Raw genomic sequence first — 27310 nt, 5'->3', positions numbered from 1 at the left:
AGAGAGTGCGGGAAATCCTGCTACCTCTAGGACCTGGAGGATCCGAGTAGGGGGTCAGCTTCCCCGCCCCCCAGCGAAGTCGGCCGGGGATCTGCTCTAATGAAAACCAGCTGCGGGCGGGGCGTGGGGTTCCCGCGCAGACCCCGCCGCGATCGGCAGAGGCGCGCGCGGAGCCGGGGCAGCCCGCGGGGGCTGAACCTGACCTCCGGCCGCTGGGCTCGCTCCCCACCTCCCTCCCCCGCGGCGGCGGCGCCCGCGCTCCCCATCCCGGGCCGGACTTCTGTAGAATTCGGATTTCCCAGCGAGCGCGGACTCGGAGCTTACCGGGTTGCGCCCTCCGTCAGGGGGACCACCCCCAAGTCCCCGCGAGCCCCACTGGCTAGGCCCTTAGGGATGGGGCCGGGGACGACCTGACTGGCGGGTGGGGGCGAGCAGCGGTTCTGCTCCACCGGGACCCTGCCCTCGGCTCCGGGGCGTGTGGCAGAGGGCAGAGCAGGGAGGCGCAGCCCGGGCACCCGGGAGGGTGGCACCTGGATCGGTCCCCCGGACCGGTGCTGGGGCGGCGCCCCGAGGCTGTGAGAGCGCGGGGCAGGGGCTGGAGCGCGGCCCGCGGAGTGGGAGGGGACAGGGTGAGGGGTGGTCTCTGAGGAGGAGCCAGGCTGGCCGGTATTGTTCTGCGCTCGGCCGCCGGCGGCGCGGGGCGCGGAGGGCGCGCGGGCGTGGGGCGCTTGGCTTCCCGGGGTTCTCTCCCCGCCCTGGCCCTGCGGGCGCGAGAGGAGGCGGGGGCTCCGTGTGCCCCGAGACGCCGCCGCCCGGCTCGCCGGCAGGGTGCGGGTCCTCCGAGGCGGTGCCGGGAAGGGGGTGGTGTGCGCCCGCGCGCCTAGGACTGCCCCGTCTGGGGGCGTGGGTCCCGAGCGGGCCGCCCCCGGCAGCGCAGTCCCCTGCCCCGCTCGCGGGCCTGGAGGCTGGTGGGCGGCGGGAGTTAGGGCTCCTCGCCCCCTCCGCGCGCCTCCGCAGCAGCCGGGTGTCCGGGCTCCCCGCGATGGCCTCGGGCCGCCGCCGCACAGAGCCGCCGCGCGGACCCCCGGGCGTCCCTCTCTAGTGGGGCGCGGATCCTCCTCGCGTCCGCCCCGGCCGGCGGGATGGGGGGCGGCGGGTCGGCCCTGAGGGTCTGCGCCGACCACCGCGGGGGCATCAACTGGCTGAGCCTGAGCCCCGACGGGCAGCGCCTGCTGACGGGCAGCGAGGACGGCACGGCCCGACTCTGGAGCACGGCGGACGGCCGGTGCTGCGCGCTCCTGCAAGGTAGACCCGCCCTCGCCGCGCCCCGCTCCTCTCCCGTGCTCGCCGCCCCGCTCGCCTGCCCAGGCTGTGGCCGCCCGCGCTTGCGCCCGCAGACCCCTTTCTAAAAGCCCAGCCCGGCCGGCGCGGTGGCTCACGCCTGTAATCCTAGCACTCTGGGAGGCCGAGGCTGGCGGATTGCTCGAGGTCAGGAGTTCGAAACCAGCCTGAGCAAGAGTGAGACCCCGGCTCTACTATAAATAGAAAGAAATTAATTGGCCAACTAATATATATAGAAAAAAAATTAGCCGGGCACGGTGGCGCATGCCTGTAGTCCAGCTACTTGGGAGGCCGAGGCAGGAGGATTGCTTGAGTCCAGGAGTTTGAGGTTGCTGTGAGCTAGGCTGACGCCAGGGCACTCACTCTAGCCTGGGCAACAAAGTGAGACTCTGTCTCAAAAAATCAAAATCAAAATAAATAGGCCGGGCGCGGTGGCTCACGCCTGTAATCCTAGCTCTCTGGGAGGCCGAGGCGGGCGGATTGCTCAAGGTCAGGAGTTCGAAACCAGCCTGAGCAAGAGCGAGACCCCGTCTCTACTATAAATAGAAATTAATTGGCCAACTAATATATATATAGAAAAAAATTAGCCGGGCATGGTGGCACATGCTTGTAGTCCCAGCTACTTGGGAGGCTGAGGCAGAAGGATTACTTGAGCCAGGAGTTTGAGGTTGCTGTGAGCTAGGCTGATGCCACGGCACTCACTCTAGCCTGGGCAACAAAGTGAGACTCTGTCTCAAAAAAAAAAAAATAAAATTAAAAAAAAAATAAATAAATAAATAAAAGCCCAGGCCCTGCCGCCGGCCCACTCGGGGAAGAGTGCCCAGCAGAGCGCTCCGAGCACTCGGTGGGAGCGCTCGGTGGGGCGCCGGGGTGGGGGCGCCGGGGTGGGGCCGTGGTGGAGTCGCCGAGGGGCGCCCCACTGCGGAGGCGAAGATCATTTGTCTACGGGCTGCAGGAAACCTACCATCACAGCGATTTTAACAAACACACTCAAATCGCACCTACCCCGCTTCTGAGCAGTGCTTCCCTTGTCTCGCTCGCTGGCCTTTTGGTCTTTGGCCAAGACTTGACAGTCTCTTTGGGACTGTCGTGGCAACGGTCGGGTTGTGTTAGGGGCTGGCGGTGCTGAGCAGTCTCTGTCGCACTGTGTTGTCCCATGTGTGGGTTTGGAAACTGAGGACACGAGTTAAGTAACTGGCCCAGGGTCTCACCACCAGTGACGGGGCAGGGTTGACATTTGACACCCCCAGCCCCGTGGCACCCCACCGCCCACCTCTCCAGGGCATCTCATCCACTGTAAAAGGGAGGGTGTGGGGTAGGATGGATCCAAGTTTCTCAAAAGGGGGGTGTTAAATCCGTTTAGCATTTGGAAACAGGGTGAACTATCACAGGCATCGCACATGGTAGCGTGAGTAGTTATGAAGCAGTTTTGTGCACGCACCTACCGGTTTCTATCTGTGTACTGCACTGGCTCTGCTGGTCGGTGTACCTGGGGTGCATCTGGCCCTGTGCCTGTGCAGCGCCTGCCCTGAGGCACTGTGAGGTCCTTTTCAGCTCTGGTCCTGTTATTGCCAGAGCTGCACACACGGTACCCTGATGAGGCACGGGCTTTCTGTCCCCGGCTTTGCCATAAGCGGCAGATCCTGGGTGGCCTGGCGGCTTAGCTAGGATATTGGCTTCTATATTGGCTGATCCTGACACTACTGGTTTTAAATAAAAACAGTCAAGACCAAAAGGGATGGATTTTGGAATACTGGTTTTACTGGTTAGTGTGGATAGTGGAGAGTTGGCCACAAACTAACACATGCCTCCTACCGGCAAACCGTCCCAGACACTGATAGGCACCCAACTAGGAATAGAAGGTCTGGGGTCTGTTAGAAATTTTACATCAAACTTGTATTTGTTTCTCAAACATAAAACCTACTTTGGAGGGGTTTCAGAAATGCAGATCACCAGACCTTGGCTCCAGTGATCCTCTATGAATAAGATTCTAGAATTGTCATTTCTAACAAGCATTTTGCTGTACAGCTGGCCCTGGGACCCCCTGGCCAGGGACCCACTGTGGGAGCCCAGCTTGGTAGGTGGGTTTTCTTCCCAGTGAAGCTCCAGGCTTCCACAGGTTGGCTCTGGCCTGGCGGGCATCTGGCTTTGCCCCCACGGCAATTCTGCAGCCCCACCAAGCCTCCAGGGCCCACCTTCCGCCCAGCTCTGGGTCTGGCATCTGTACTTTCTTCCTTCACACCCGCTTTGGTGGCCCTCATAGCTGCTTGTCCCCTTAAGGCACTAGCACCCCCTTTTCAATGAAGGGTGCCCAACCTTCTGCCCCAGTTGAGGACCGTCCCCACTCAATAGGAAAACTGTTGAATGAAAGAACTGCTGCCCATTTCTGCCAGGTTGTTTCTGCTATTATAAGGTTGGCATTCAAGAATTGTCTAGTACAGAGGGGACAAAGGTAACCTTTCTTTATCCCGAGATTGCACTAATAGACTTAACTTGCAAAAGCATCATTGGGTGTTCAATAATCCGTTTGTGTGCCCTCTACCCAAGGACAGCAAGGTCTTGCCAGCTCCTTCCTCCTGTAGGACTTTTTTTTATATCAGTGAAACATTAGTAGTATGTCTTAACATTAGTTTAGTGCCCTGTGTTTTATAACTACTCCTCTATGTACGTCTTTATTGTGTGGGGACCCCCCCCCCCGGCTCTGAGGCAGCGGGACTGACACCAGCTCACAGAGGAGGACGGGGAGGTGCAGGTGTGGTTTCCAGGTGCAGAGGGTTCTCAGTGGTTTCGGGATGCTCCCCCAGAGGGGGGTGGGCCCTGTTGTGGACATCCCTCGAGGCGCCGTGCCGTCCTAGGACTTGTCCGGGTGCCGAGGCTGGTCGATGGCGAGAGGGCTTCTAACCTCTGTGTGGGTGCTGCCTCCACCCCGGTGGCTGCTGCGGGGGAGGTCGGGCCCAGGCCACACGGCTGATCACAGCAGCCCTGGTCCCTTGCGGTCTCCTGGCGCCCGGTCCAGAGCTCTCTGCACTCCTGCTGAGTGCTAGCTCCTCGCACACACAGCCCAGGCCCGCGGAAGCCTCTGGGTAGAAGCCTGGGGTTGATCAGTGGCTGGAGTTGGCGACTCATACAGGGGATTTCCTTTGCAGATGAGCTTCTTGCTCCACTCCCATCAGCAGAGACGATCGGGGGGCCAGAGGTGCACCTTGCAGAGCTCAGGGCTGAGGGGTGGGCTGGAAGGGAGGAGTAAGGACGGTGCCCCGTGGCGTGGGGCTTGGTGGCATGCTATTGCTCTTGGGGGCCCCGGGAGAGTGACCGTGGCGGGAGGGAGGGCGGGCGACCTTCTCTCTGTGAACACATTTACTTTTTACTATGTGGAAGTGGCTTTCAGATACAGCTGGTGAGCCCACAGTGGGAAAGAAGGCCTAGTCGCCGGCTCTGCGAAAGGAGGAATTGCCTGCTATGCAGTCGTCAGCCCCTCTTGCTCACTGCGACTTGCCCGTGTCTTATAGGAAGGCACTTCCTTGGACCAATGGGATGAGGGACCTTTTCCCAAATGGTGGCCCGTTCTGTTGCCATTGAGTCAGGGAACCAGCCTAGAGGTTGCACCTGACTGTGGCTATTCCACAGGCCTCCTCCTCGGCTAACATGATTGGAGGGGTTAATTCTGTGGGTACAAACTGCACTTTCCCATTTACTGTGGCATGGGAGGCGCCTACCTGGCGGAGTGACCCCTGCTGGCCACCGGTGGGCAGGAGCCTGGGCTCTGAGGCTGGACTGCTTGGGTTTGAATCCTGCTATTTAACTTCTCATGCCTCAGTTTCTTCATCTGTAACAGTAGTAACCTAGCCTCACAAGGCCGCGGTGGTGATTAGGCCGGGCGACGAGCACCTCCTGACAGGCCACATCCGTGGTCCTGCCCACACCTGCATCCCGCAGGCTCTGCGTCACTAGTGGCGTCTCATGGCGTCCCACCCCATCAGGCTGGAAGCTCGGGTCCCGCCCGGTGGACTTGCAGGTTGGACCGGAGAGTGAGCGCCCAGCCGAGGGGCTGTGTGCGGTTGAATTTCTGATAAGCATGAACGCTCTGTGAGTAGGGGCACTCGGGGTTCCCCTCTTGGCCCAGGGGGGCGGGAACTGGGACTGGGGGCGGGAGGCTGAGAGCCACTGGGAGGGAAGTGGCTGGCGGGAGGAGACCGGGCTGGAAGGAGCAGGTCCCGTTGCACACCAGTGACAGGGGCTACAGGTGGCCTTTCGGGCAGCTCTCAGGCAGGCGGGCCAGTCCCACTGGAGACGTCCAGGAAGCCAAGGCTACGGTGATCTTGCTTCAAAGCGGGGGTTTGCAGAGACCAGAAGCCACGCCTTCGGTGCTTCTGGGCCCAGGCGTCACCTGCTTCAGGCTTGCTCAGAGAACGCATCACAAGGCAGCGCCTTCGGTCAGGGTCAGACAAGGAGAGTTTAGAAAAGGGACACCCTATAGAACTCAGGCAGAGTGTAAGGCCCGCGGCTAGTACCAGCAGGCTGTCACCTCTCCCAGACTCAGGCCCTGCCTGGGGAGACAGCTGTGGAGGGGCTTCCTCCCAGGCCCGGTGACCCAGGCTGGAGGGCCACAGCCAGCCTGAGGGGCCCTGCGGTTGGCGCTGGGGGAAAGTGACCTGACCTAGAGTCTGCTGGGGCTCCCAGTTCTCTGCACCCAGCCGGAAATGGAAGGTCCAGGGAGCCAAGGAAGACCTTGAGTCTGTGCAGGCGGCTGGGGTGCAGGGGTGGAGGGAGTGGGCTGGCAGGGTGGAAAAGAGGAGGGGCCGGGTGGGGGCGTAGGCGAGGACCCAGACGTGGAGGTGGCAGGCTGGAGAACCAAGCATGCGATGCCGTCCCTGCCACCGCCTGGCTGTTCGGGCAGCCGCGTGCTCTGTTGTCCAAAGCTGGGCACTCAGCAGAGAAAGGGCGGCGTTTTCACACTGAGTCTAAGGCGTGTTGGGTTGGGCCGTCCCCGTGGCACCAGGGCCCATGGCCGCCCCCTGTGCCCTTGGAGACGGGTGGGGGGACGGGGGGAGCAGTTTGACTTCCAACCTCCAAAAAGTCCGTGGGGTGTGGGGCTGCTACCTTGGCAGGAAACCCTCGGGCCTCAGCATGTTCTTTTGAACATAATATAACTGCGTCTTATCTGTAGTCTTCATCCCTCCGAAAATATTTATTTTGAGTTTGACGTTTTTGCTTATTCCGCACAATCCCAGCAGCGCGTGGCCCGGGCCCTGCAGTCCCCGGAGGTGCCTCGGGCCCTCCCTCCTCCCTCCGGGGTCGGGGCGGGCTGTGGGCTCCGTGGGTGGCAGGAGTGGTTCTGTCCCCTGCAGCCTGGGACGGCCCGCAGGCCTGGGGCAGTGGCGGCCTGTGGGGCGTCTGTGGGATGTGGGTGACGGGGCTGGTGGCACTGGCCAGGGACGTGCTCCGCAGGGTCCCCCGGGCCCTCCGCTGGCAGGGCCCTGACCCGTGACTCACGCGGGTGTGTTTTCACATGTGGGGTGCGTGCTGGGAAACACAGAGGGAGGGCCTGTCTCCGCAGAGCCCCGACCGCTGCGGGGGGCCTCGGCAGGCTCAGTGCCAGGCCCGGCAGAGGGCAGAGGGCAGAGGGCAGAGGGCAGCCTGGCCCGGGCTCAGAGATGAGGTTTTTTTTTTACATTGAAAAACTTCACTTCCTTTCATTGTGGCTTCTTCAAGTCCTTGTCTGTATGCATCAGCACTTTTGCGATCGGCGATGTGTGTACACGTCGTCTCTCGATCTGTGTATGCGTCCTCTCTTGTCCTGCCTCTCAGGGCTTCGGCGCCCCGGCCTGACGGCTGCAGCCCCATGGAGCAGAGGTGTCGAAGCTCTCTAGCCACGCTTGGCTTTTAAGTGCTTTTTTGGCTTGATTTACGACTCAGTCCTGGGCTTGACCTTCCTGCGGTGGGGTGGGCTCGGGGAAGAGGTATCTGAGACAGCCCCTCTTGGCCTTAGCTGGTGCCAGCCCCACAGGGTCCTCAGGGGGCCGAGGGGGGTGACACCCGTGCAGGCTGGCAGTGCCCACAGAACGTCTTCCATCCTGGGTGTCCCCAGCCGGCAGGAGGAGGCGGGGGTGGGGGGTGCGGGGCTGGGGTGGGGAGTGTCCTCTTTGGTCTGTGCTGAGCCTCCTGCGGCAGTGGGAGGGTGGGACAGTTCTGGTCCCAGGGAAAGTTTGTTGACAATCTTAAACTCTTTATAAACTCTTCGGGGTTGGCAAAAATCCGGCCTGTTTTGACAAACACTTTTTGCCCTCAGTGTTTAAGCCGACATGTATTTTAACAGAAACATAATCTGCAGTTTCTTCCAGTGTTTACTTAATTCGTACATTGTTTTCTTAGAGGCCTGGTATATGCTATCCAAGGAGACTGAGAAACGTTTTAATTCTGTTTCTTAGAACCCAGGAAGTTGAGTTCTTCCACGAGTAACTAAGCTTAAACCTAGGACAAAAAAAAAAAAAATAGTAAACTGGCTTGAAACTACCCAGGAGGGTGTAAACCACTGTCCACCTGTTGCCAGGCACCTAAACGAAATTCTAAATCCTGCCAAAATCCTTACTGTAGTAAGTACTTCTCCCAAATGCTTGGATGTTTCAATGAATCGGTTTCCTCATCTTTAAAATGCTTAGTTCTAGCAGTCTTTTGATTGTGTTTATTTTCTGGTCCCCACACTCCTCCCAATACAGCTGGCCCTCCGCACTCACAGGTTTCTTACCCAGGGCCTCAACCAACCTCGGATGGAAAATATTTGGGGGGGGGGGGCGGAAATTCCACAAAGTTCCAAAAGGCAGTATTTGACTTTGTGCTCACTGAGTGCTACTCAAGTGACGTGCAGTGTCATGTTAGGTATGAGGAGTGACCCGGAGACCATTCAGAGTGTTCAGAAGAAAGTGTGTAGCTTATGTGCAAATACCAGCCCAAGGGGCTTAAGCGTCTGCGGATTTCGTTTTCGTGGTCCTGGAACCAGTCCCCACCGGACACTGGGGGCGACTGTGTCCTCAGCTTCAGTTTGCTGTGGACCGTTGTTCTCTGAGGTGGGAGCGTTCTGGGAGCTTCTCCAAGGCTGCTAAGTCACGCCCGGGCGTGAACGCTGATCTGGCAGCTGGGCAATAGTCAGGATCCTGCCAGCCGGGGGTCGCTCGGGTGCCAGGTCCCCGGAATTTCAGGCCTCGGCCCTGGCACGTGTGGCCTTGTCAACCATTTCTGTCAAGCACCTGGTTTCTGGCCTGGAGGCCCCCAGGGAGTGACAGGGACAGACCTCCACGTGCATGTGCCACCCCCCCCCCCCGGCCCCCAGTAGACCCGTCCGCACTTCCCAGCGCCCGCCACCACTGCCCAGTGGGTGCTAAGCCCCGGTGCCGCCCTGGGCTGAGGTCTTTCCTTCTGCACTGGGAGCTCGATTTGAAGGCAGGACTGTGTCTCAATCATCTCGGTGTCTGTTAGTGCCCTGGGGCTGCTGTGCCTGGAAACAGCTGAAGTTTATTCCTGCACAGTTATGGAGGCCAGAAGTCTGAAATCAGTGTCACTGGGCCGAAACCGAGGTGTCAGTAGGGCCACCCTCCCTCGGGAACTGTAGGGAACATCGGTGTCTGGCCCCGTCCTTGGCGGTGGCCGCGTCTGTCCCTGCCGCCTCCTTCACACGGCCTTGCTCTCTCTGTGGGTCACGCCTCCCGTCTCTTCTCTCTCGAGAACACCTGTGACTGCGTTTAGGGCCCAGCCAGACAACCGAGGATAATCTCCCCCCGTCAGGATCCTCAGCTTGGTCACATCTGCAGAGACCCTTTTCTGAGTGACGTGACACTGACAGTCTCAGGGGACGTTGTTCCGCCTACCGCAGTGTCTGTCCCCGAGCATAAGGAAAAGCAAGCACCCAGGCTTCGCTGCGTGGCTGCCACTGTACCTCCGCGTGCACGGCGCCCGTGAGGGGCTGCAGCGCGGCAGCGGTGGGGGGAGGCGGAGGCACCTGGCTGGGCAGCCCACGCACGGGATCCTGCCATCCCGGCATCCGGGCCACGCCCTCGGCCCCTCCACTTCCCGCCTGCGTGACACTGGGCGTGCTGAACACAAAATCTGAAAAGTTTGAAGGAGACTGAAAGGAGGTGGTGAGGCAGGGGAGGGAGGCGAGAGTGGAGGGTGGGTGCCGGCCTGCTCCCCGTACCCCACACCTGAGCCTCTCCTAGACCAGGTCATTTAGAAAGGACTAGTCTTGTCTCAAATGCTCCCTGCCCCCGCTTTCCCTTTGTCCCCTTTCCGCCCGTTCCTCCCAGAGTAAAGGCAGGAGCTGGCGTGCCTGCCGCACTCACGCCCCCTCGTCTGCAGGACACGAAAGCTACGTGACCTTCTGCCAGCTGGAGGACGAAGCCGCCTTCACGTGCAGCGCCGACCGCACCGTCCGGAGGTGGGACGTGCTGACCGGGCAGTGTCTGCAGGTGTACCGAGGACACGCGTCCATTGTGAACAGGTCGGCCTGGGCCCTGGGGGACAGGGCATGGGACACGGTCCAGAGGAAATTGTTGGGTAGACACCTGAAGGCAGACCTGGGGTTTGGAGGGGGAGGAGAGTGGGATTGTTCAGAAGAAGGAGTTGAAGATGTTTTTATTTATTTTTTATTTTTGAGACAGAGTCTTGCTTTGTTGCCCAGGCTAGAGTGAGTGCCGTGGTGTCAGCCTAGCTCACAGCAACCTCAAACTCCTGGGCTCAAGCAATCCTCCTGCCTCAGCCTCCCGAGTAGCTGGGACTACAGGCATGCGCCACCTAACCCTAATTTTTTCTATACATATTAGTTGCCAATTAATTTATTTCTATTTATAGTAGAGACAGGGTCTTGCTCTTGCTCAGGCTGGTTTCTGAACTCCTGATCTTGAGCAATCCACCCACCTCGGCCTCCCAGAGTGCTAGGATTACAGGCGTGAGCCGGCCCAAGGATGTTTTTAAACCTCTTCTTTCTGTGTGGCTGTTGAAAATATCCCAGTCCCTTCTTCTCAAGAAGGCTCGGATTTTTCCTTTCCTTACTGAATTTGGGTCTTAGCTGAGCAATGGAAATCTCTCTGCTGACCAGATCAGTTTGACACCGTTTACGTAACTTGCGGTGGTCGCCTCGCCAACGGGAGGGCACTGCCCGGGAGGCTGGTCCAGGTAGGGCTGGCGTTAGGAGGGCAGAGAGGAAAAGACGTGCCCAGCCAGAAGGGACACTGCCACGTGAGCTTTGACGGCGCTGGCTGGCTCTGTGGACCAGTGGGTGCAAAGGGCGGGCTGCGCCCCTCATTCCGACTGCCTGGAGGAGCAGGCGCCTGCAGCTGGGACAGTTACCCGCGGGGCCAGGAGCAGGCTGGCCTGCCTGGGGGGAAGGGTGCAGAGCCCTGCAGACAGTGAGTGGAGGGCGTCTGGGGCTCCAGCCGGCGGGGACTTGGTCCCTCGGCCGCAGCACGTGAGGCTGGAGACCTGCCCAGCACGGGCCGAAGAGGGGTAGAGAAGGGCCGGGTGAGAACTCAGGGCTCCCGGCCCGGCTGGCCTCTTCCCGGCCCCCCGACCCTCCTGAGACAGAGTTTGCTGTTAAAGAGTGTAGGGGCAGGCCAGGCGCGGTGGCTCACGCCTGTAATCCTAGCACTCTGGGAGGCTGAGGCGGGCGGATTGCTCGAGGTCAGGAGTTCAAAACCAGCCTGAGCAAGAGCGAGACCCCGTCTCTACTATATAAATAGAAATAAATTAATTGGCCAACTAATATATACAGAAAAAATCAGCCGGGCATGGTGGCGCATGCCTGTAGTCCCAGCCACTCGGGAGGCTGAGGCAGGAGGATTGCTTGAGCCCAGGAGTTTGAGGCTGCTATGAGCTAGGCTGACGCCACGGCACTCACTCTAGCAACACTCTAGCAACTCACTCTAGCAACAAAGCGAGACTCTGTCTCAAAAAAAAAAATTGTAGGGGCCTCCGTCTGCGAGTCAGGAAAAGGCTGGGGTGCAGCCGCAGGGAGAGGGCCGCGCCTGGGGGAGCAGCTGGTCCTTGGCCGCTGCTCAAAGGCAAAGCTGGACGATGGAAGGTAGAAATTATGCTCTGCCAGGGTTAGTCTCCCGTGCATAGGCACAACATACACCTGCACACATGTATACATGCATATACACGGATGCAGTCATATACAACATACACAGCACACACAACATATACCCACACACATACACAAACACAGTCACACATGTGCACATACAACATATATCCACACACATACACAAACGCAGTCACACATGTGCACGCACAACATATACCCACATATACACACATGCACACACATTATTTTCCACCAGCCGCTGTCCCATAGCTCTGGGGAGACATTTGCAAGATTAAGTAACTGTGCTCCCCAGTGGGTGGGCTCCCCTCGGGGGGCTGTGAAACTCACTTTTCCCAGCGTGTTCAGAGCTGGGCCAGGCGTGCGAGCTTCAGGGCCCCGACACTGCGGTGGCCTGGCAGCGGCCTGCTGTCCCTGCCTTCTCGCGCCGGGCCACGCCAGGCAGGACTCTCCCCCAACCCCCACCGCCCCCAAGGCCTGCCCCGCACACCATGCCCGGCACCAAGGAGTCGCTTTTCTTTAAAGATGCACATCTCGCGGGAATGATGCTATTTGGGTCTCAGGGAAAAAGCCAGTCAGAAGGGGGAGTTGGCATTTTAGTGCCGTCTGTGTCACTAGGTGACTTGCAGGAAATCGAGAAGCACCGTCTGGGGACCCTGCAGGGGCGGGAGGCGGCAGGCTTGTCCCTTGAGTGGGAGTGCGGTCCACGGCAGGCTGTGGCAAGGCCTCCTGAGAGGGGGCGGCGAGGCCGGCCTTGGTTCTGATCCAGGAGGGCCCCACACCACAGGGACGCCCCCCGACCTCTGCCCTGTGTGGCCTCCCCTCCTGTTGGGGGCAGGGCCTCTTAGCAAGGCGTGACAGGCGTGTAAACAGACCCTTGGAAGCTACATGCAGAGTCCTGTACTAATGACAGATGGGTGTGTCTCTGGGGAGAAGTTCTTAGCTTTCATCAAAATGAGAATAAGAAGGCCGGGCTCAGGCCTGTAATCCTGGCACTCTGGGAGGCCCAGGCAGGAGGATTGCTGGAACTCAGGAGTTGGAGACCAGCCTGAGCAAGATCGAGACCCCCATCTCTATTAAAAATAGAAAAATTAGCTGGGCATAGTGGTGCGCACCTGTGATCCTGTGATCCCAGCTGCTCAGGAGGCTGAGGCAGGAGGATCGCCTGAGCCCTGGCGTTTGAGGCTGCAGTGAGCTGTGATGATGCCACTGCATTCTAGCTGAGACTCTTATCTCAAAAAAAAAAAAAAAAGAAAGAAAGAAAGAAAGAAAGAAAGAAAGAAAGAAAGAAAGAAAGAAAGAAAGAAAGAAAGAAAGAAAGAAAGAAAAGAGAGTAAGAGTTGTGAATATGCACTGCAAGAGAGTCTCGGCCCCCTGCGTTGGCCGGTTCTACAGAATGAACGGACCCTTGTGCCCCCCCCACCAAGTGCCCTTGGGCTCCTGGGCCCAGTTGTGTGCCTGGAACCCCATTAGGGCTGGAACCCTATTGGTGGCTAGGCCGGAGCGTCGCCAACACATGTCAGCCTGTGAGGGGTTTGTTGTGAGAGCCGATGGCAGTTGCCCGCCCCACCCGCTGTGGCTTCGTCCCCAAGCGTGCCCCCAGAAGTCCCCGTGGGCGCACTGGGGCGTTCCTCCTGCCCGCCAGCCCCTGAAGAGCCCCTGCCCAGCCACCTGAGTCTGTCCCGTTCCCAGGGTGGCCTCACCCCACTTTGGCCTGGACTTTCCGGGTTTCAGGCTCAAAGCCCTGAGTCCACAGAAACCCCTCGCACTGGGCGAGCTGGGAGGGTCCGCGTGGCCCGCTCCCCGCTCCTGACCCTCCCCCCGCTCCCCCACCCCTCCCCGCCTCCTTCCGTGCTGCTCACCAAGCGAGCGGCTGCCCTGGCCGTGGGCGGGAGGGCTGGGAGCGGCTGAGCTGGTCCCTCTGCAGGTCCAGGCCAGGCGAGCAGGTGGCTCAGACAAGTAGCGGTGAGTGTGGGGAGTCAGGGCGACTTCCTGGAGGCGGAGGCGCTTTGAGCTGGAGCTTGGGAGGTGAGAGCGGCAGGCCGGGCAGAGCAAGGGGGAGGCCGGGCCTGGCCCCGGGGGAGGGAGACTGCGTGGGTTCTGGCAACCCCGTGTGTTCTGACCCCTGACGCTCCCCCCCCACAGGATCCTGGTGGCCAACAACCAGCTCTTCAGCAGCTCCTATGACCGGACCGCTCGCGTCTGGAGCGTGGACTCGGGGCAGATGTCCCGGGAGTTCCGCGGCCACCGCAACTGCGTGCTGACGCTAGCCTACTCTGCGCCCGGGGACCTCCCCGGGGCTCCCCGCTCAGAGGAGGCCGCGGCCGGGGGCCTCCTGGTGACCGGCAGCACGGATGGCACGGCCAAGGTGTGGCAGGTGGCCAGTGGCTGCTGCCACCAGACGCTGAGGGGCCACACGGGTGCGGTGCTGTGCCTGGTCCTGGACACGCCCGGCCACACGGCCTTCACGGGCAGCACCGATGCCACCATCCGCGCCTGGGACATCCTGAGTGGGGAGCAGCTGCGGGTGTTCCGGGAGCACCGGGGCTCCGTCATCTGTCTGGAGGTGAGGCTGGCCTGGCTGCCACCCCGCGCGGGGGGGGTGGGGGGGGCAGGTCGTCCTCTGAGCTGCCGCCCTGCCCCGGTGCCTTGGCTCTGCTTGGGACGGGGGTGGGGCGGGGGCTTGAAGGACAGACAGACAGACAGACAGACGCCGATGGTCCCGAGCTCCTGGAGGCTCGGAGCGCAAGATCGACACGTCCGGCAGGCTTGGTTCCTCCCGAGGCCTCTCTCCTTGGCCCGCGGGTGGCCGTCCTCTCCCTGTGTCCCTGCCTCTCTGCGTGTCTGTGCCTGGTCGCTTCCCGCAAGGACAGGGTCGGACAGGGTTAGGCCCCCCCGATGACCTTGACCTCGTTGTAACTTAATTGCCTCTTTAAGGCGCTGTTTCAAATAAGGTCACATTCACAGATATGGAGAGCGGGGGGCTTCAACCTACGGATCTGGGGGGCACCGTCCGGCCCCCTGCGCCCAGCTTCTGAGTCTGTAGGACAGGGCTGCGCCGGACCCTCCAGAGGAGCCTGGGGCGGGTGTTGCCTGTCCTGTGGGTCTTCGCGCTGCGGGGCTGCGGACCGGCAGCCTCCTGGGGTCTGTCCCCGTGGCGGGGTCTGGAACGTGGCCCCATCGCGGGATTTGTTCAGCACGCGGCTCTGCAGCGGGGTGGCCTGTGGGCCGCAGGGCTGCTGCCCTGGCACCGCCGCCTCACCTGGACAGGTGCCTCAGTTTCCTCACACGTCTGGTGAGGATGGCACGCGCCCATAGCCCCCTCTCTGTAACTCCTAAATCCCAAAACGTGAGCACAGTGGAAAGGTTTTTTTCTTAAGCTTGACCCAAAACTCACTGCGGGGAGCCTGGCCTGAGCGGGCGGGAGGCTGTTTTCCATCTTCCTGCCTCTCCGGGACTCTCACACCTTTACTGCGGACGCACGAGTGTGTTTCTGAAATAAAAAGATATTCCTGAAACACATCTGGCCCCCAGGTTTGGGTTACGGTCATGAAATTGCTCCCATCCCGGGGGGTGTGAGGATTTAGTGGCTTGGCAGGAGACGGGGACCCTCATGAGCATCTGGTCTGTGCTAAGGACCGTGTAATAAGGTGGTTACTAAGGACCTAGTGGGTGTGCCTGCCCCCCATCGTGCATGTTAGGGTCTGGGTCCCTGGCTCAGGCCTTGGCCAGCCTCTCCCGGTCCAGGCCAGCTCCCCGCCACGTCACAGGGGGTTGCGTTGCTTGGCAGCGCTGGTGCTCAGCGAGGCCTCAGCGAAGCACAGGGGTGGCTCCGGCGACAGGCGAGTGTGGGCGGTCTCGTGTGGGCTCCCGGGCGCTGGCTTCCCCGTGCCCCGTCCTGCTGGAGGCCCCTGTGGGCTTCTGGGTGTCTTGGGCAGCCCCGGGGCTCCAGGACCAGTGGAGTAGGGAAGGGCTCCTTTGTGCCTGGCCGGGGTGACCTCTGGCCCCTGGTGGGTCCTGGAGTGCCAGGGCCCGAGGCGCGGAGTGGGGCAGGCAGGTCCCAGTCTCCCATCTCAGGTCCTGCTGACGGGCAGGGTGTGAGCTGGGCAGGTCGGGTTTCCAATCCCAGCTGGCTGGTTACGCTGGCCGGGAGGCAGAACGTCCCCTCCGTCCCCATCCCGGGCAGGGCCTGAGAGCCAAATGGAGGTGAAGAGATTAACGGGAGAAAAGCGTTTGCGTGTTTATACGTGCGGGGCCCTCACGGGGAAGGGGGCACGATGAAGGTGGACAGACTTGGCGACATGATCGGGCAAAGGGGCCTGGGCTGGGGCAGTGGCAGGGAGAGACCGAGGCCGGCAGGTGCGGCGTGGAGTCCAGCAAGGCCTGTGTGCGCGGGTTTCCCCGCCTTCCGGGACGGGGGTTCTGTCTCCTGCTTTCAGGACACAAGGGAAGGGCAGAGCGCACTTCTTGCACCTGCTGATTTCACGTGCCTTAAACTTAAGATCATCCTGTGCCCAGCGTCGTGTGTCAGGGTGGCACGCTCCCCGGGCCTCAGAGTCAGGCGCTGGTGGTGACCGCCCTCCCCATCCCGGGTCCCTGTGAGAGGTGGTGCCACGTGGCCGCCGTCCTTCCAGGGAGCGCTGCGGGGCCAGGGCTGGGTGGGGGTGACAGGAGGCAGAGGCCCCTCACGTCTGTGCTCCGCGCTTGCCAAGGCAGCAGGTGGGGTAGTCGGGGACACACCTCCCCGGGGAGCCTGGGACCCCTCGTGTCGCTGAGGTCACAGAGGGAGCCCGTCCTGTGGGGCGGTGGGGCCGACGCAGGCAGGGGAGGGAGGTGCGCCAGGGCCTGGAGGGACTCCCCGGTGCTCCTGCCTGTCATGCTGTGGGTCTCAGTGCTGTGCTGCCAGCAGAGTGGAAGCTTGGGGGGGTCCCTGCAGAGCCCGGAAGGCTAAAGGAGGGGTCGCAGGGGAGACGCACCCCCACCCACACATGTGCACATGCACACGCACACACAGGTACGCCCACATACATACATGTGCACACGCGTGTGAACACACCATGTGCTCACAGCTACGTGTGTGCGCAAATAGCACAGACACAGCACACAGGCACACGTGCTGAGGATGTGAAGAGGGAGCTCCGCCCAGGGGCAGGGGCTCTGCCGTGTGCCCTGCCTGTGTCTGCATTCCCTTTGAAACTCAAACACAGCCCCAGCGAGCAAGCAAACGTAATGGGAAGAGGAGCGGAGGAGGGGCTTGGGAGGTGCTGGTGGGGACAGCAGGGCAGCTGGCCCAGTCACCTGCAGGCTCATCCCAGCAGGAATGCAGGGGTGGGGGTGGGTGGGGAGTGAGGAACGGGCAGAAGGTGGGGCTGCCACGAGGAGGGAGCCCCCCCAAGGGCCACACTGGTCAGAGGGGTTCTGGGAGGTGAGGTGACCCTTCCAGAACCCTTCCGATTTGGAGAGGCGGGAGGAGGCGCAAATGGGAGGGCGAGGACGGACCCAGCAGGCGCCTGGTGGTGGCTGGGAAGGCCTCCGGGCGGCATCAGGGCCTCGGCTTCTGGCGGTGGTTGGGGCTGGAGTCTGTCTCCTCCCTTAGATGGGGCCAGGCCCGGTGGGCACGCTGTGGGAAGGGCGTGTCAGTGAGCACCCGGCGGCTGGTGGAGGCCGGGGAGCCAGGGCAAAGCCACTGGGTGGAGGTGCTTCGGGGTGGGGTGCTCCCAGGTGGGGATGCTCAGGGTGGGGTGCTCCCAGGTGGGTGCTCCCAGAATGACGTGTTCTCGTGTGGGGGTGCTCAGTGTGGGGTGCTCCTGGGTAGGGTGCTCCCAGTATGAGGTGATTTCATGTGGGGTGCTCCCAGGTGGGTGCTCCCACAATGACATGTTCTCATGTGGGGGTGCTCAGTGTGGGGTGCTCCTGGGGTAGGGTGCCTCCAGTGTGGGGTTGGTCTTGCCCCCGTAAGCACAAACCCTAGGTTCAGGGTGGAGCCCAGTCAGGGAGGGGGGTTGCTGTCCCCGGCGAGGAGTGGGTGCCAGGCTGGGCTGGGGTGCGGGGCAGGGTGTGTGAGAAGGCTGGGTGGGGAGGCCCATGGGCGAGGACTGGCTGGCCGGCTGGGTGGGGGCACACGGGCCTGGCACTGTGGAGCATCAGGCTGCAGCGTGTGGCTGAGCCCTGGGTCAGAGCTGGGGAGGCCGGGAGCTCCCCTTTGGGGGGACAGGTCGTTGGTTTGCATGCTGTCTTGGGCTCAGGACTGGTGGGGGGCTGTGCGCCGGCACCGTGCCCGAAACCGAGGGTCCGAGGGGTCGGCGGCGGGAAGACGGCTCACGCTCTGCGTAAAGAGCAGCCAGCGCCGAGGTCAGTAAGCGTCAGCTGTCCAGTGATTTAGTTAATGGTTAGGCCACCCCCGGTTTGCCCGGGATCGTCGGCCGGTGGACTGGAGAAGCCCCTGCCATGGGGATGGTGGGGGAGAGGTAGACGTCAGCTCACGGCAGGGCGGCTGGGGAGGAGGGGTGCCCTGTACCCCACTTCCCCCGCGTGGGAAGCGCGTGTGGTGGCAGGTGGGTGTCGGCACGCGCCTTGGCCTTGCTGCGCTCTGGGACTCCTCGTCTCTGCCGAGGCAGCCTGGGGGACCCTGTTCCTGCCCGCCCTGACCTGCCTCTGGAAAAGCACCGTGGGCCCGGGACCGGCGGCGGGGAAGCAGGATTGGCCGGCTCCTGTCACCCTGCGGGGGGCCGTGGGACCATGTGACCCGCGGAGGGTTGATCTTACTTTTCTCTTTTTTTCATGTAATTTATTTCACTGGACACTGCTCAGAAAATGGGAATTTTGGGGGCTTAGGAGGCTGCCGTCTTCCGAGCCGGGGGTTTGACGAGAGTGATGGGAAATTTCTGGAACTTGTCCTCCACACAGGGGGCAGGAGGCTGCCCCACAGGGGCATCCAGGAAGCAGGACACCGGGGCCCGGGGCTCCCACCCCCTCTGTCCCCGGCCCCCTTGGGGCAGCTGCGTCTGCTCTCTCTCTCCTGCCCTCTTGACTTCCCCGTCCGTGGGCCATCGCGACGGCAGCCTTCAGGTTGTCTGCAAGTGCCGCTCGCTGATTTGGGGCTGCCTGGTCGTGACGTCCCTGAGGCTCCCTTTAAACCAGCTGTAAGCGTGCAGTTCGCTGGCGCCAAGCACGCTCTCAGTGCTGTGCGGCCATCGCTGCTGTTATTGCCAATCCTTTCCATCACCCTGAACTGGAACTCTGTCCCCATTGAACACGTAGCTCCGTCCTCTCCCCCAGCCCCTGGCACCAGCATTCTGCTCCCTGTCCCTGTGCATTGGAGGCTCCGGGGACCGAGTGTGCGTGGAATCACGCGGTAGTTGTCCTTCCGTGTCTGGCGCATTTCGCTGAGCATAAGGCTTCCAAGTTCGCCCTGTGGAGCTCATGGCAGGATTCCCTTCCTTTTTCTGTGGCCAATTAATAATCCGTGGGCTGCAGATAGCACCTGTCGCTTACCCGTCGCCGAGCACGGACACGTGGGTGGCTTCTATCTGCCGGCTGTTGCAAAGGGTCTGCAAGGATCCGGGCGCATGCTGCGTGCGGTCTCTTGGGTGCGTGCCGGGAGGGGAATTGTGGAGTCACTCGGTAACCCCTGCTGAGCGTGTGGAGGAGTGACAAACTGAATGGCTGTTAGGCCTCGAGTCTCTGGGAAAGGGGAGGGGTGGGAGCTGTGGGTCCTCTTCGGCCCCCGGCCTCAGGGTGCGGCTGGGAGCCAGGGCGCTGGGCCTTGGTGATGGGGCTCCATGTCTGCCGTGCCGTCGGGCTGCGGGGACCTCCATTCTCACACTCTGCAAAGTGGGGACATGCAGTGACTGCCCCCGGGGCTGGACACACACAGAGCAGGACTACTCTGTCCCTAAATAAAAAAAAAAAAAAAGGAAGGAAGGGAGGGAGGGAGAAGGGAAGGGAAAGGAGAAAAGGACAGAAAAGCAAAGGAAATGAAGCATTTCGAGTCCGCCAGAGCGAGGAGGCAAGGCACCGCGGGGAGAGCGCAGCAAGCGGCAGTTGTGCGGGGTTCTCTCCCTGCGTGCAGAGCCCGGTCTCGCCCAGCCCCAGGGAGCTGAGGGCAGAGATGGCGCCGGCACTTTAGGGAGAGAGAGAGCGCCGTGTTCGGGCCAGCCCCTGGGCCTGTGCCACCTGCGCCAACGCATGCACCCTCTAGGCCACCTCCTGAGAGAGAGATGGTCTTTTCTCATTTTGCACATGAAATAACGGAAGCTGGGGATGGTAAGTGTTAACAACTTGCCCTGGGGACGATAAGTATTAACAACCACCTCACAGCTGCTAAGGGGTAGAGGCAGGGTTTGCGCCCAGGACCGTCCATACCCGAAACCTGCACCCAAGAGCACCAGGCTGTGCTGGGGCTGGCCAGGACGTCCTGCAGGGCCAGGGCGCAGCTGGTGAGATGGGACCCTGCGTGGCTGCCTGGGCTGCCACGGGACCAGGGACCCGTGCCTCCAGGGCCCTCTCGGCAGCTCTGGTGGATCTCGTCCCACGGAGAGTCTCCTCAGGGCGGCCGTGGTTGCGCCAGGTAGGTAGGTAGCGTCTCCGGCTCCTCTCGGGGCAGGCTGCCTGCTGTGGCGCTGTGCCGAGCCCCGCTCCGCGTGGAAGGAGGAGGAGGAGGCGGGCACTCCCTTTGGGTGCTGCCCCACCCTCGGCCCTATCTCCAGCACCTGCTACACCTGGGGAGGGAGGGACCGCGGTCCCTATCTAGGAATTCCCCAGCCCAGGCACGGTAAGATTTAGAAAGTGACATGGAGTGACCTAACGGTGATTGACAGGCCATCAGCTTGAGTCTGCAGTGCGGTCCACCCCCCAGGTGGGCTTGCTTAGAGGGAGCTCGGGCAGGCAGATGGAATTTTGAGGACACCTGTTGATCATTTGCTAACATCCCGCACCTCCCACGAGCTGCTAATAAGAGGGGCGAGTGGGTGGGTCAGTCTCTCAGCTCTCGGGCGGGTTTTCCTCTACAACAAAGAGCTGCCCGTGTGACGCTGCTCCCTGCCTCAGTTTCCTCTGTCGTCGTGTTGGCCCTGCCGGCAATGTTTCCAAGAAAGGAGTCAGAGGACCGGGATGATAGTCTGGACTCGACACTTTGGTGTGTCGGCCAAGCGCCGAGGGTGCGCTCCCACCCTGACGATCTTCCGTGCTGCGACTTGGACTGTGACATCTTTGATGCCGAACCCAGGGAACCCGGGGATTCCGAGAGCTTCGGGGAGCCCCGAGGGACCCAGCCATTTGGCGCGTCCCTGCCGGCGTCTGTCCTGCCTCCCTCCCACGTCTGCCTCGGGCCTCCCTGTGGCGTCCCGTTCGGAGCCAGCCGAGGTGAATGAACAGAGAGGCTCGGGTGCCACCCCGGCCTGCGGCGGCCCCGCTCTGTGCCCCGAAAGCGCACTGCCCGGTGGGCTTTGACCACGGCGGCGACGGCCCCCACGTCGTCAGGACGGGCTGTCGGCGAGCAGGAGGGGCTCCCCTTGTCCTCACAGCCCTGGACACCGGCGGACCTCCCTGGTGGGGCCGAGCGGCACGGGCGTGTGGAGGCCACGCCGCTGGAGCCCACAGGCGTCTCAGTCTCGAGGCCTCTGCCGCCCCATGCCCGCGTCAGACGCCGAGAGCCGCAGGCCTGGGCGCCGGAGGCTCTGGGAGCTTGGGGTGGGCATGGCCAGGACGCACTGGGCCCGCAGTGGTCAGCCTGGCGTCCGGACACGGACACAGCGTGCTGGGGGCCGCCTGAGGGGAGTTTCGGGGGACGGCTTGGGAGCCTTCCGCACTTGCCATGAAGAAGGGGGGAGGCTCAGGGTGCGGGGCTTTCCGGGCAGGGAGGACTTGTAGGAAACCTGGGGACAGTGCGGACACAGGTGTGCTGGAGCAGGTGTGTGAACTGGAAGCCGGGGGCTATGTCCAGAGACGCTGGCTGAGGGAGGCCTCCGCACACCAGGCTTGGGGACTTGGGGGTCTCCCTCAGGGAGAAGAGGGGCTGCTGAAAGCTGTGAGCAGCGGCCGTGTGCCGGGCTGGCTCTGGAAGCCTCTCTGACGCTCCTGCTGATGGCAGGACCTGTGCCCCTGGGCGGGGCACATGCAGCCAGAGGTGTGCATGCAGGAATGTTCCGGAATCCTGCCGGTGCTGATGTGGACAGGTGGGTGGTCGCACCCATTCCTGTCTTTGGGGAGTGGACCATCCAATCAGGGAGGCCACATGGGCTGGGGCCACCGTAGCCCTTGCAGGGCTTCAGGGCAGGACCTGAGACACAGCAGGGGACTGTCCCCGGGAAATGCCCCACGGCCTCAGCTTCCAGGAAGGCTGCACTGTGGCCTGTGGGTCCCGCCACCCCTTGGCCGTAGTGACTGGCCCGAGGCCTCTTAACTCCTTAGACCTGGGCTATAGCCAGGGTAGAAAGATGAGCCGGGCTGGTTGGAGGCCTGTCTGCTGGGATTTGAATAGGGACCTATATGGGAAAACTGAGTCAGCCGTGGGCACTGAAGTGGAAAGTGGCCGTGATGGGCAGGTTAGGAGGGACGAGTTCAGGATATCGGTGGCCAGTGTGGACTGACCTTGTGCCCGCTGCCTGCAAAAAAAAAAGGGCCCTGTGTGCCTCATCTGCCCCCAGTTCCTGGTTCTGGGCCCCCAGCTGTGGTCCCTGGTGGCCCCTCTGGGCTTGCAGCCTGCCGCTGTCTCACGTGCCCTTGTGCCCGGTCCCTGCAGCAAGGAGCCCTGCCCACCCCTGGCTCCTCGTCCGCATCTCCGCTGGCTGCAGACGCTGCAGGGCGGTGCTGGTGTGGTGGGGGTTACGGACGATCCTACTTCAGCAGTCTCGCACTTCCCGGGGGCTGTCCTGTCCTGTCCGTCCTGTCCGTCCTGGCGAGGGCCCCCTAACCTCCTGTGAGCCGGAGCAGGAGCAGATTCAGCCGCTGGGGGCGAGCCTGTCCCTGGGGTCCTCTCCCCTCCCTGTCAGGTGGCAGCCCTGTGGGTGGGGGAGCAGTGACCCTGTGACCCCGCTGGCGGCCAGCTCAGTCCTGGCGGGGCCCGCCTCACACTCGTGCCCGGCCGGTCTCTCCCACTGCCCTTCTGCCAGCAAAGCCCGGTGTGAGCTCCTCCCCAGAGCCCTTTCCTCAGCCTGACGGTCGGCTGAACGGTGGAGGTGGTCCTGGTAGTATCTGTGACCCTCGCAGCCCCTCAAGGAAGGCACAGCAGCAGGGGGAGCAGAGAGCCAGGGACTCAGCCAGGGCAGAGTGAGGATCGGTGGCGGGTCTGTCTCGGGGAAGGGAGGAGCCGCCTGCTCTTGGTTGCTGGAGTGAGTGGTCAGGTGGGGCCGGGGCAGGGTCATTCTGGGCTCGCCCCCCCGATTTCACTGCCCGAGGCCTGCACGTGCAGTTTTCTCTGCTCTAGAGAGAGGGGTCTGGGGGCTCCCGAGCCGCCCTGCCCTGCTGCAGGCCGGCAGTGCCCGGCCGGCCAACCTCCTTGCCCCTCCTCCCAGCTCGTGAACCGGCTGGTGTACTCGGGCAGCGCGGACAGGACCGCCAAGTGCTGGCTGGCAGACACCGGGGAGCATGTGCGCACGTTCGCGGCCCACAGACACAGCGTGAGCGCCCTCAAGTACCACGCGGGCACCTGTAAGTGACCTGTCCCCGCGCCGTCCACTCTGGCCTGCTCAGAGGCCTTGCCCCTCCCCCCAGCCAAATCCTGGCTTTTCCTCCGTCTCTCTCCTTCCTGCCCGACTTTCCCTCAATGAGCCTCTGCTGCCGTTCAGGATTTGCAGGGCCCAGTGGCAGCAGCTGTTCCTTCCCCACGAACCTGTTCCTCCAGCTGTTCTGCAAAGATGTCTGAGTAAGGGTTTGGGCCCCCCAACATTTACCCTGTGAGAAGGTGGGGAGACCTGAATGTTTGGAGGTCCTAGGGTCAAGCACGTCTCGAGGGCGCATTCTAATTTTCCAGGTGAGACAGTGACACCCACTTAATCCAGCCAGACTTGAGGACTTGGCTTCACTTGGCCTTGGGTTCGACTACAGATGAGAAAAATCCAGATAACAGTGGCTTCGATGAGTAGTGGTTTATTTTTCTCTCGGGCAGAAGGATTTCAGAGGCTGGCAGTGTAGGCAGGACTAGGTGGCTCTGCAAAGTCATCAGGCACTCAGATTCCATCTGTCACTTTGTTTCTTCGTCCCTAGCATGTATCTTCCATCTTTAAGGGAGCCTCATGGTTCAAGATGGCTGTTAGCGCTCCAGCCATAATGTCATGTTTTGGGCAGGCAGGAAGGAAAGGAGGGAAGGGCAAAAGAATGCATCTTCTCTAGCTGAGTTGGCCCCTTCAGGATCCTTCCTGGAAGCCTCAAAGGCTTGTGCCTCTCTGACCACTCTGTAAGAGAGACTGAATCAAAGTCTTTTATCTGAGGACCCTGCTGCCAAGATTGAGTCAGGATTACTTGAAAAACAGAGGGGCAGAGTGGCTTGTTGGGCAGGCAGTGAGCTGTCTGTCCCACTGGTCTCAAATTGTGACATACCTGGGCCTTGCAGGCTCTGTCTAGACACACACCCCAGACAGCCCCAATCTCACCCTACGCCTCAGCACTGTGGCTCCCAGAACAGTCCCCAGCTTCACGCTTTGCCATCACCCTCCCTGTCCCCCTGTATTTCAGCCCCGCAGGTAGCCGGGCCTGAGGCTGTCTCCTAGCCCTGGGAGCAGATTCACAGCAAAGGTGTCAGATGAAGGTAGAATGTGGAGTTCTGAGAATAGAGCCTGGCCTGCCCTCAGGATTTGGGTGTCTAACACAGGAACATTATTTTTCTTTCTTCCTGTGGCTAAGCCTGTAAGTGTGATTAGGGCTCTGCCACGCCTGGGACCTCTAATTGAGCATGAAGAACCTTCTGCTCTCAGCGCCCCCACCCCCCACCAGGCAGCCACCTAGAGCCACCTAGAGCGCCACCCCTGGGCAGCAGCTGGCACAGAACCTGCGGCTGAAGAGAATCCGTGGGCAGAGCTTGGCCTTTGATATTTGCCAACAAGGGTACAGGATGACAGACTGTGCTCCTGCACCCCCCCCCCGGAGGCCCAGCTGCTGTAGGGGGTCCAGGGCCATGCCTGCCTGAGTGTGGGAGCCCGGTGGGTGGGTGGGGCCCCTGCTGCAGGCGCCTGTGCCGTGCCCAGGGCAGTGTTAGGGGTTGACACCCACTGAGCTCCCTTACCGATGGCTGGTGGGAATTGGCAAGGAGCCCATCCCTGTCCCCCAGGTGGGCTGCACCTTCTCCCCAGGGCCCCCAGAACAGTTGAGCCCGTCTGCCCACAGTGGTTACCTGCTCATTATCAGAGTCCCGGGGTTTCCTCCCCACCCCTGCCTGGAATTGCCTGCACATGAACGGTTTGCAACAAACACTGGTGTCAGGGTCCAGCTTCTGAGAGCCCCACCTAAGACAAGGGAGTTCCTCTGACCAGCAGCAGTGGCTCACCTGGAGCTGGTTAGAAATGCACATCCTTGGGCCTTCCTGCTAAACCTGAGACTCTGGGGCGGGGCCCAGCAATCTGTCCTAACAAGCCCGCCAGGTGACTGCTGCAGGTTGAAGCTGGAAAACAGGTTATAATGTAGGAAAAGCCCCAGGAGAGGCGGAGGCTGGAGGAAAAGGCTGACTGACAGGGTGCTAGGAGTACAAGGGAAGGTGCTAGTGCACCCCAGAGGACCTGGCTTTTGTTTCCAGGACCAAGTCCCTCTCAGGAGGGGGGGATGAGCCTGCTCAGGCGGTGGGCGGAGGGGAAGACCCTCCAAGACATGCCAGTCATCCCAGGCAGACAAGCAGCCTCACCAAACAGGGCATGAGCGGGGACCTGGGCCCAAGCGGTAGCCAGGAGGGACAGGCCACCTGGAGGGGACAGCACAGGCTGACCTGAAGCCCGTGGAAGGCGTGGTGGCCACAGGCCGTGCAGGGCTTTCTGCAGACCGAGGCCCTCCAGCCTCTCTTCTCCTGAACCCACAGGAGGTGGCAAGGTAACATAGGTGACCCTGCTTCCTTTCGGGGCACTTCTGCCTACTTCCCCCTGAGTCTTGGGACACCCGAGTCCTGGAGGTTAGGTGGCGCCGCCCTTCCCTCTCTGTCCCTGCCTCCCGGGAGAGGGCGGGCGGGCGGGCGGGAGGGCGCAGCGAGCCCTGTGTGTTCACAGTGTTCACGGGCAGTGGGGACGCGTGCGCCCGCGCCTTCGACGCACAGTCGGGACAGCTGCAGAGGGTGTTCCGGGGCCATGCCTTCGTCATCAACTGCCTGCAGGTAGGTGCGGCCGCCACAGCCCTGTCGCCCCCAGGGGCGTCCCGGCGGGGCGGAGCGCAGGCTGAGTGGCCGCCCGCCCGCAGGTGCACGGCCAGGTGCTCTACACCGCCTCGCACGACGGCGCGCTGCGCCTGTGGGACCTGCGCCGGCTCTCGGGCCCGCGCCCCGCGCCGCCCAAGCGCAGCCTCCCGCGCCTCTTCAGCAACAAGGTGGGCTGCGCCGCCGCGACCCTGCCGCCCGCCTGACCGTGGGCTGCCGCCTTCTACCGACGGAGCACGGCGACAGCGGCCACCCCGTCCGCGCTGGAGGGCCTGGGCTCTCCTTCTCCCTTGGCATTCAGAGACTTTCCAAAGCCCTCTCCTGAGTGTTCCAGCCCGGCACCTTCCCCACCCCTCTTAAGCCTGTAGCCTGCTCATCTTCCCCACCCCGTGCTGAGGGCACAGGCCTTGTCCCCTGGCTGATCCTGGGCCTCCCCCACTCTCAGGGTCTCGGGGCTGACAGCCCAAGCTCCCCAAGCCCCATAGGTTGGGCCTTTCCTGCTGAGAACAAGTGAGGACTTTTTACAAAAGCCACAGAGCCTGATTATTTTGGCAAATCATCTGTCGTGAGGACCTTCATGAAGAACTGAAATACACGTCCTTCAAAGTGCTCTTGAGTATATCCTATTTTGTTTCGCACACCGTGCCTCAGCCTTCAGAGCTAGGGGCCCAGGAACCTGGCCAGCTGGCTGCCTCTGCCACCTGTCCTGTCGGCGAGATGCGGGGCTGCCACCAGTGTCACTCCTGTGGGGGGGTGGCCCTGGGGAGCAAGGACCTGGCTCTTTAGCCTGTTCAGGTGACAGCGGGCACCCCTGCCTTGGAGCAGGCCTCTTCTTCAGGGTCTGGAGTAGCAGCACCCCGAAGCCTCATGCACAGGGGCCAGCGCTGTGCCAGCGTGCGGACACGCAGGACACACATTGGAGCCAAGCACCCCAGTGGGGGCGGGGCTCGGGCTGCAGAGATCCTGGGGAGGCTCCCCCAGCACCTCTGGCAGCACCTGAAGGGGGCGCTCCTCAGGCCCGTGGCTGCTGCTTTATGCATCCAGGGTGCCCTGTGCCAGGCCCCGGCTGGCCCCTGGTGCAGGAAGAGAAGCCCCGGATGACACTGTCTGCTGCCGAGAGCTCAGCATCTGGCCCCAAAAGAGCAGCTCTGGTGCAGAAGCAGCCCCTGGGGTAGAGAAGGGTGGGCTTTGTCATCACTATGGGCGTTTCTTCAGCAATGGGTGCTGCCTGGCAGGGCTCACCGGCTCTCCGGGGCACCCAGGCCTAATGGGCTGGTCTACCCCTTCGGCTGATGCACCCTGGCCAGTAGGAAGGGATGTGCACATTTGTGATCGTGCTCTAGGCCAAACCTCCAAGCAGCCCCACAGGAAAACAGGCCTGTGGGTGAGCAAGAAGAATCGGTGCCCGAGAACCCACGTGCTGTTCTCTGGGTGGGACTTAAGCACAGGCAGACCTGTGGGGTGGCCAGGTCCTGCTGTGTGGCAGGAGGGGCATGCCTATCCAAAAGGGGACTTCCTGACACCCAAGTGACTCTCCAGGAAGGGCA

At 61.9% G+C, this 27310-nt stretch overlaps 1 protein-coding gene across 1 annotated transcript; it reads left to right on the top strand.

The window, feature by feature from the left end:
- The first annotated feature begins 666 nt into the window (after positions 1-666).
- WDR86 (WD repeat domain 86) lies at positions 667-26062 on the top strand. Its single transcript, XM_012786207.2, has 6 exons — positions 667-1305; positions 9691-9832; positions 13580-14000; positions 22948-23083; positions 25621-25724; positions 25808-26062. The coding sequence occupies exons 1-6, from the start codon at positions 1143-1145 to the stop codon at positions 25967-25969; spliced, it is 1128 nt and encodes a 375-aa protein (XP_012641661.2). The 5' UTR covers positions 667-1142; the 3' UTR covers positions 25970-26062.
- Positions 26063-27310: the final 1248 nt, after the last annotated feature.

Source organism: Microcebus murinus, chromosome 9 (assembly GCF_040939455.1).
Source record: "Microcebus murinus isolate Inina chromosome 9, M.murinus_Inina_mat1.0, whole genome shotgun sequence".
Taxonomy (NCBI): Eukaryota; Metazoa; Chordata; class Mammalia; order Primates; family Cheirogaleidae; genus Microcebus; species Microcebus murinus.
Note: the sequence above shows the minus strand (reverse complement) of the source record. Positions and strands in the feature narration are given on the sequence as shown.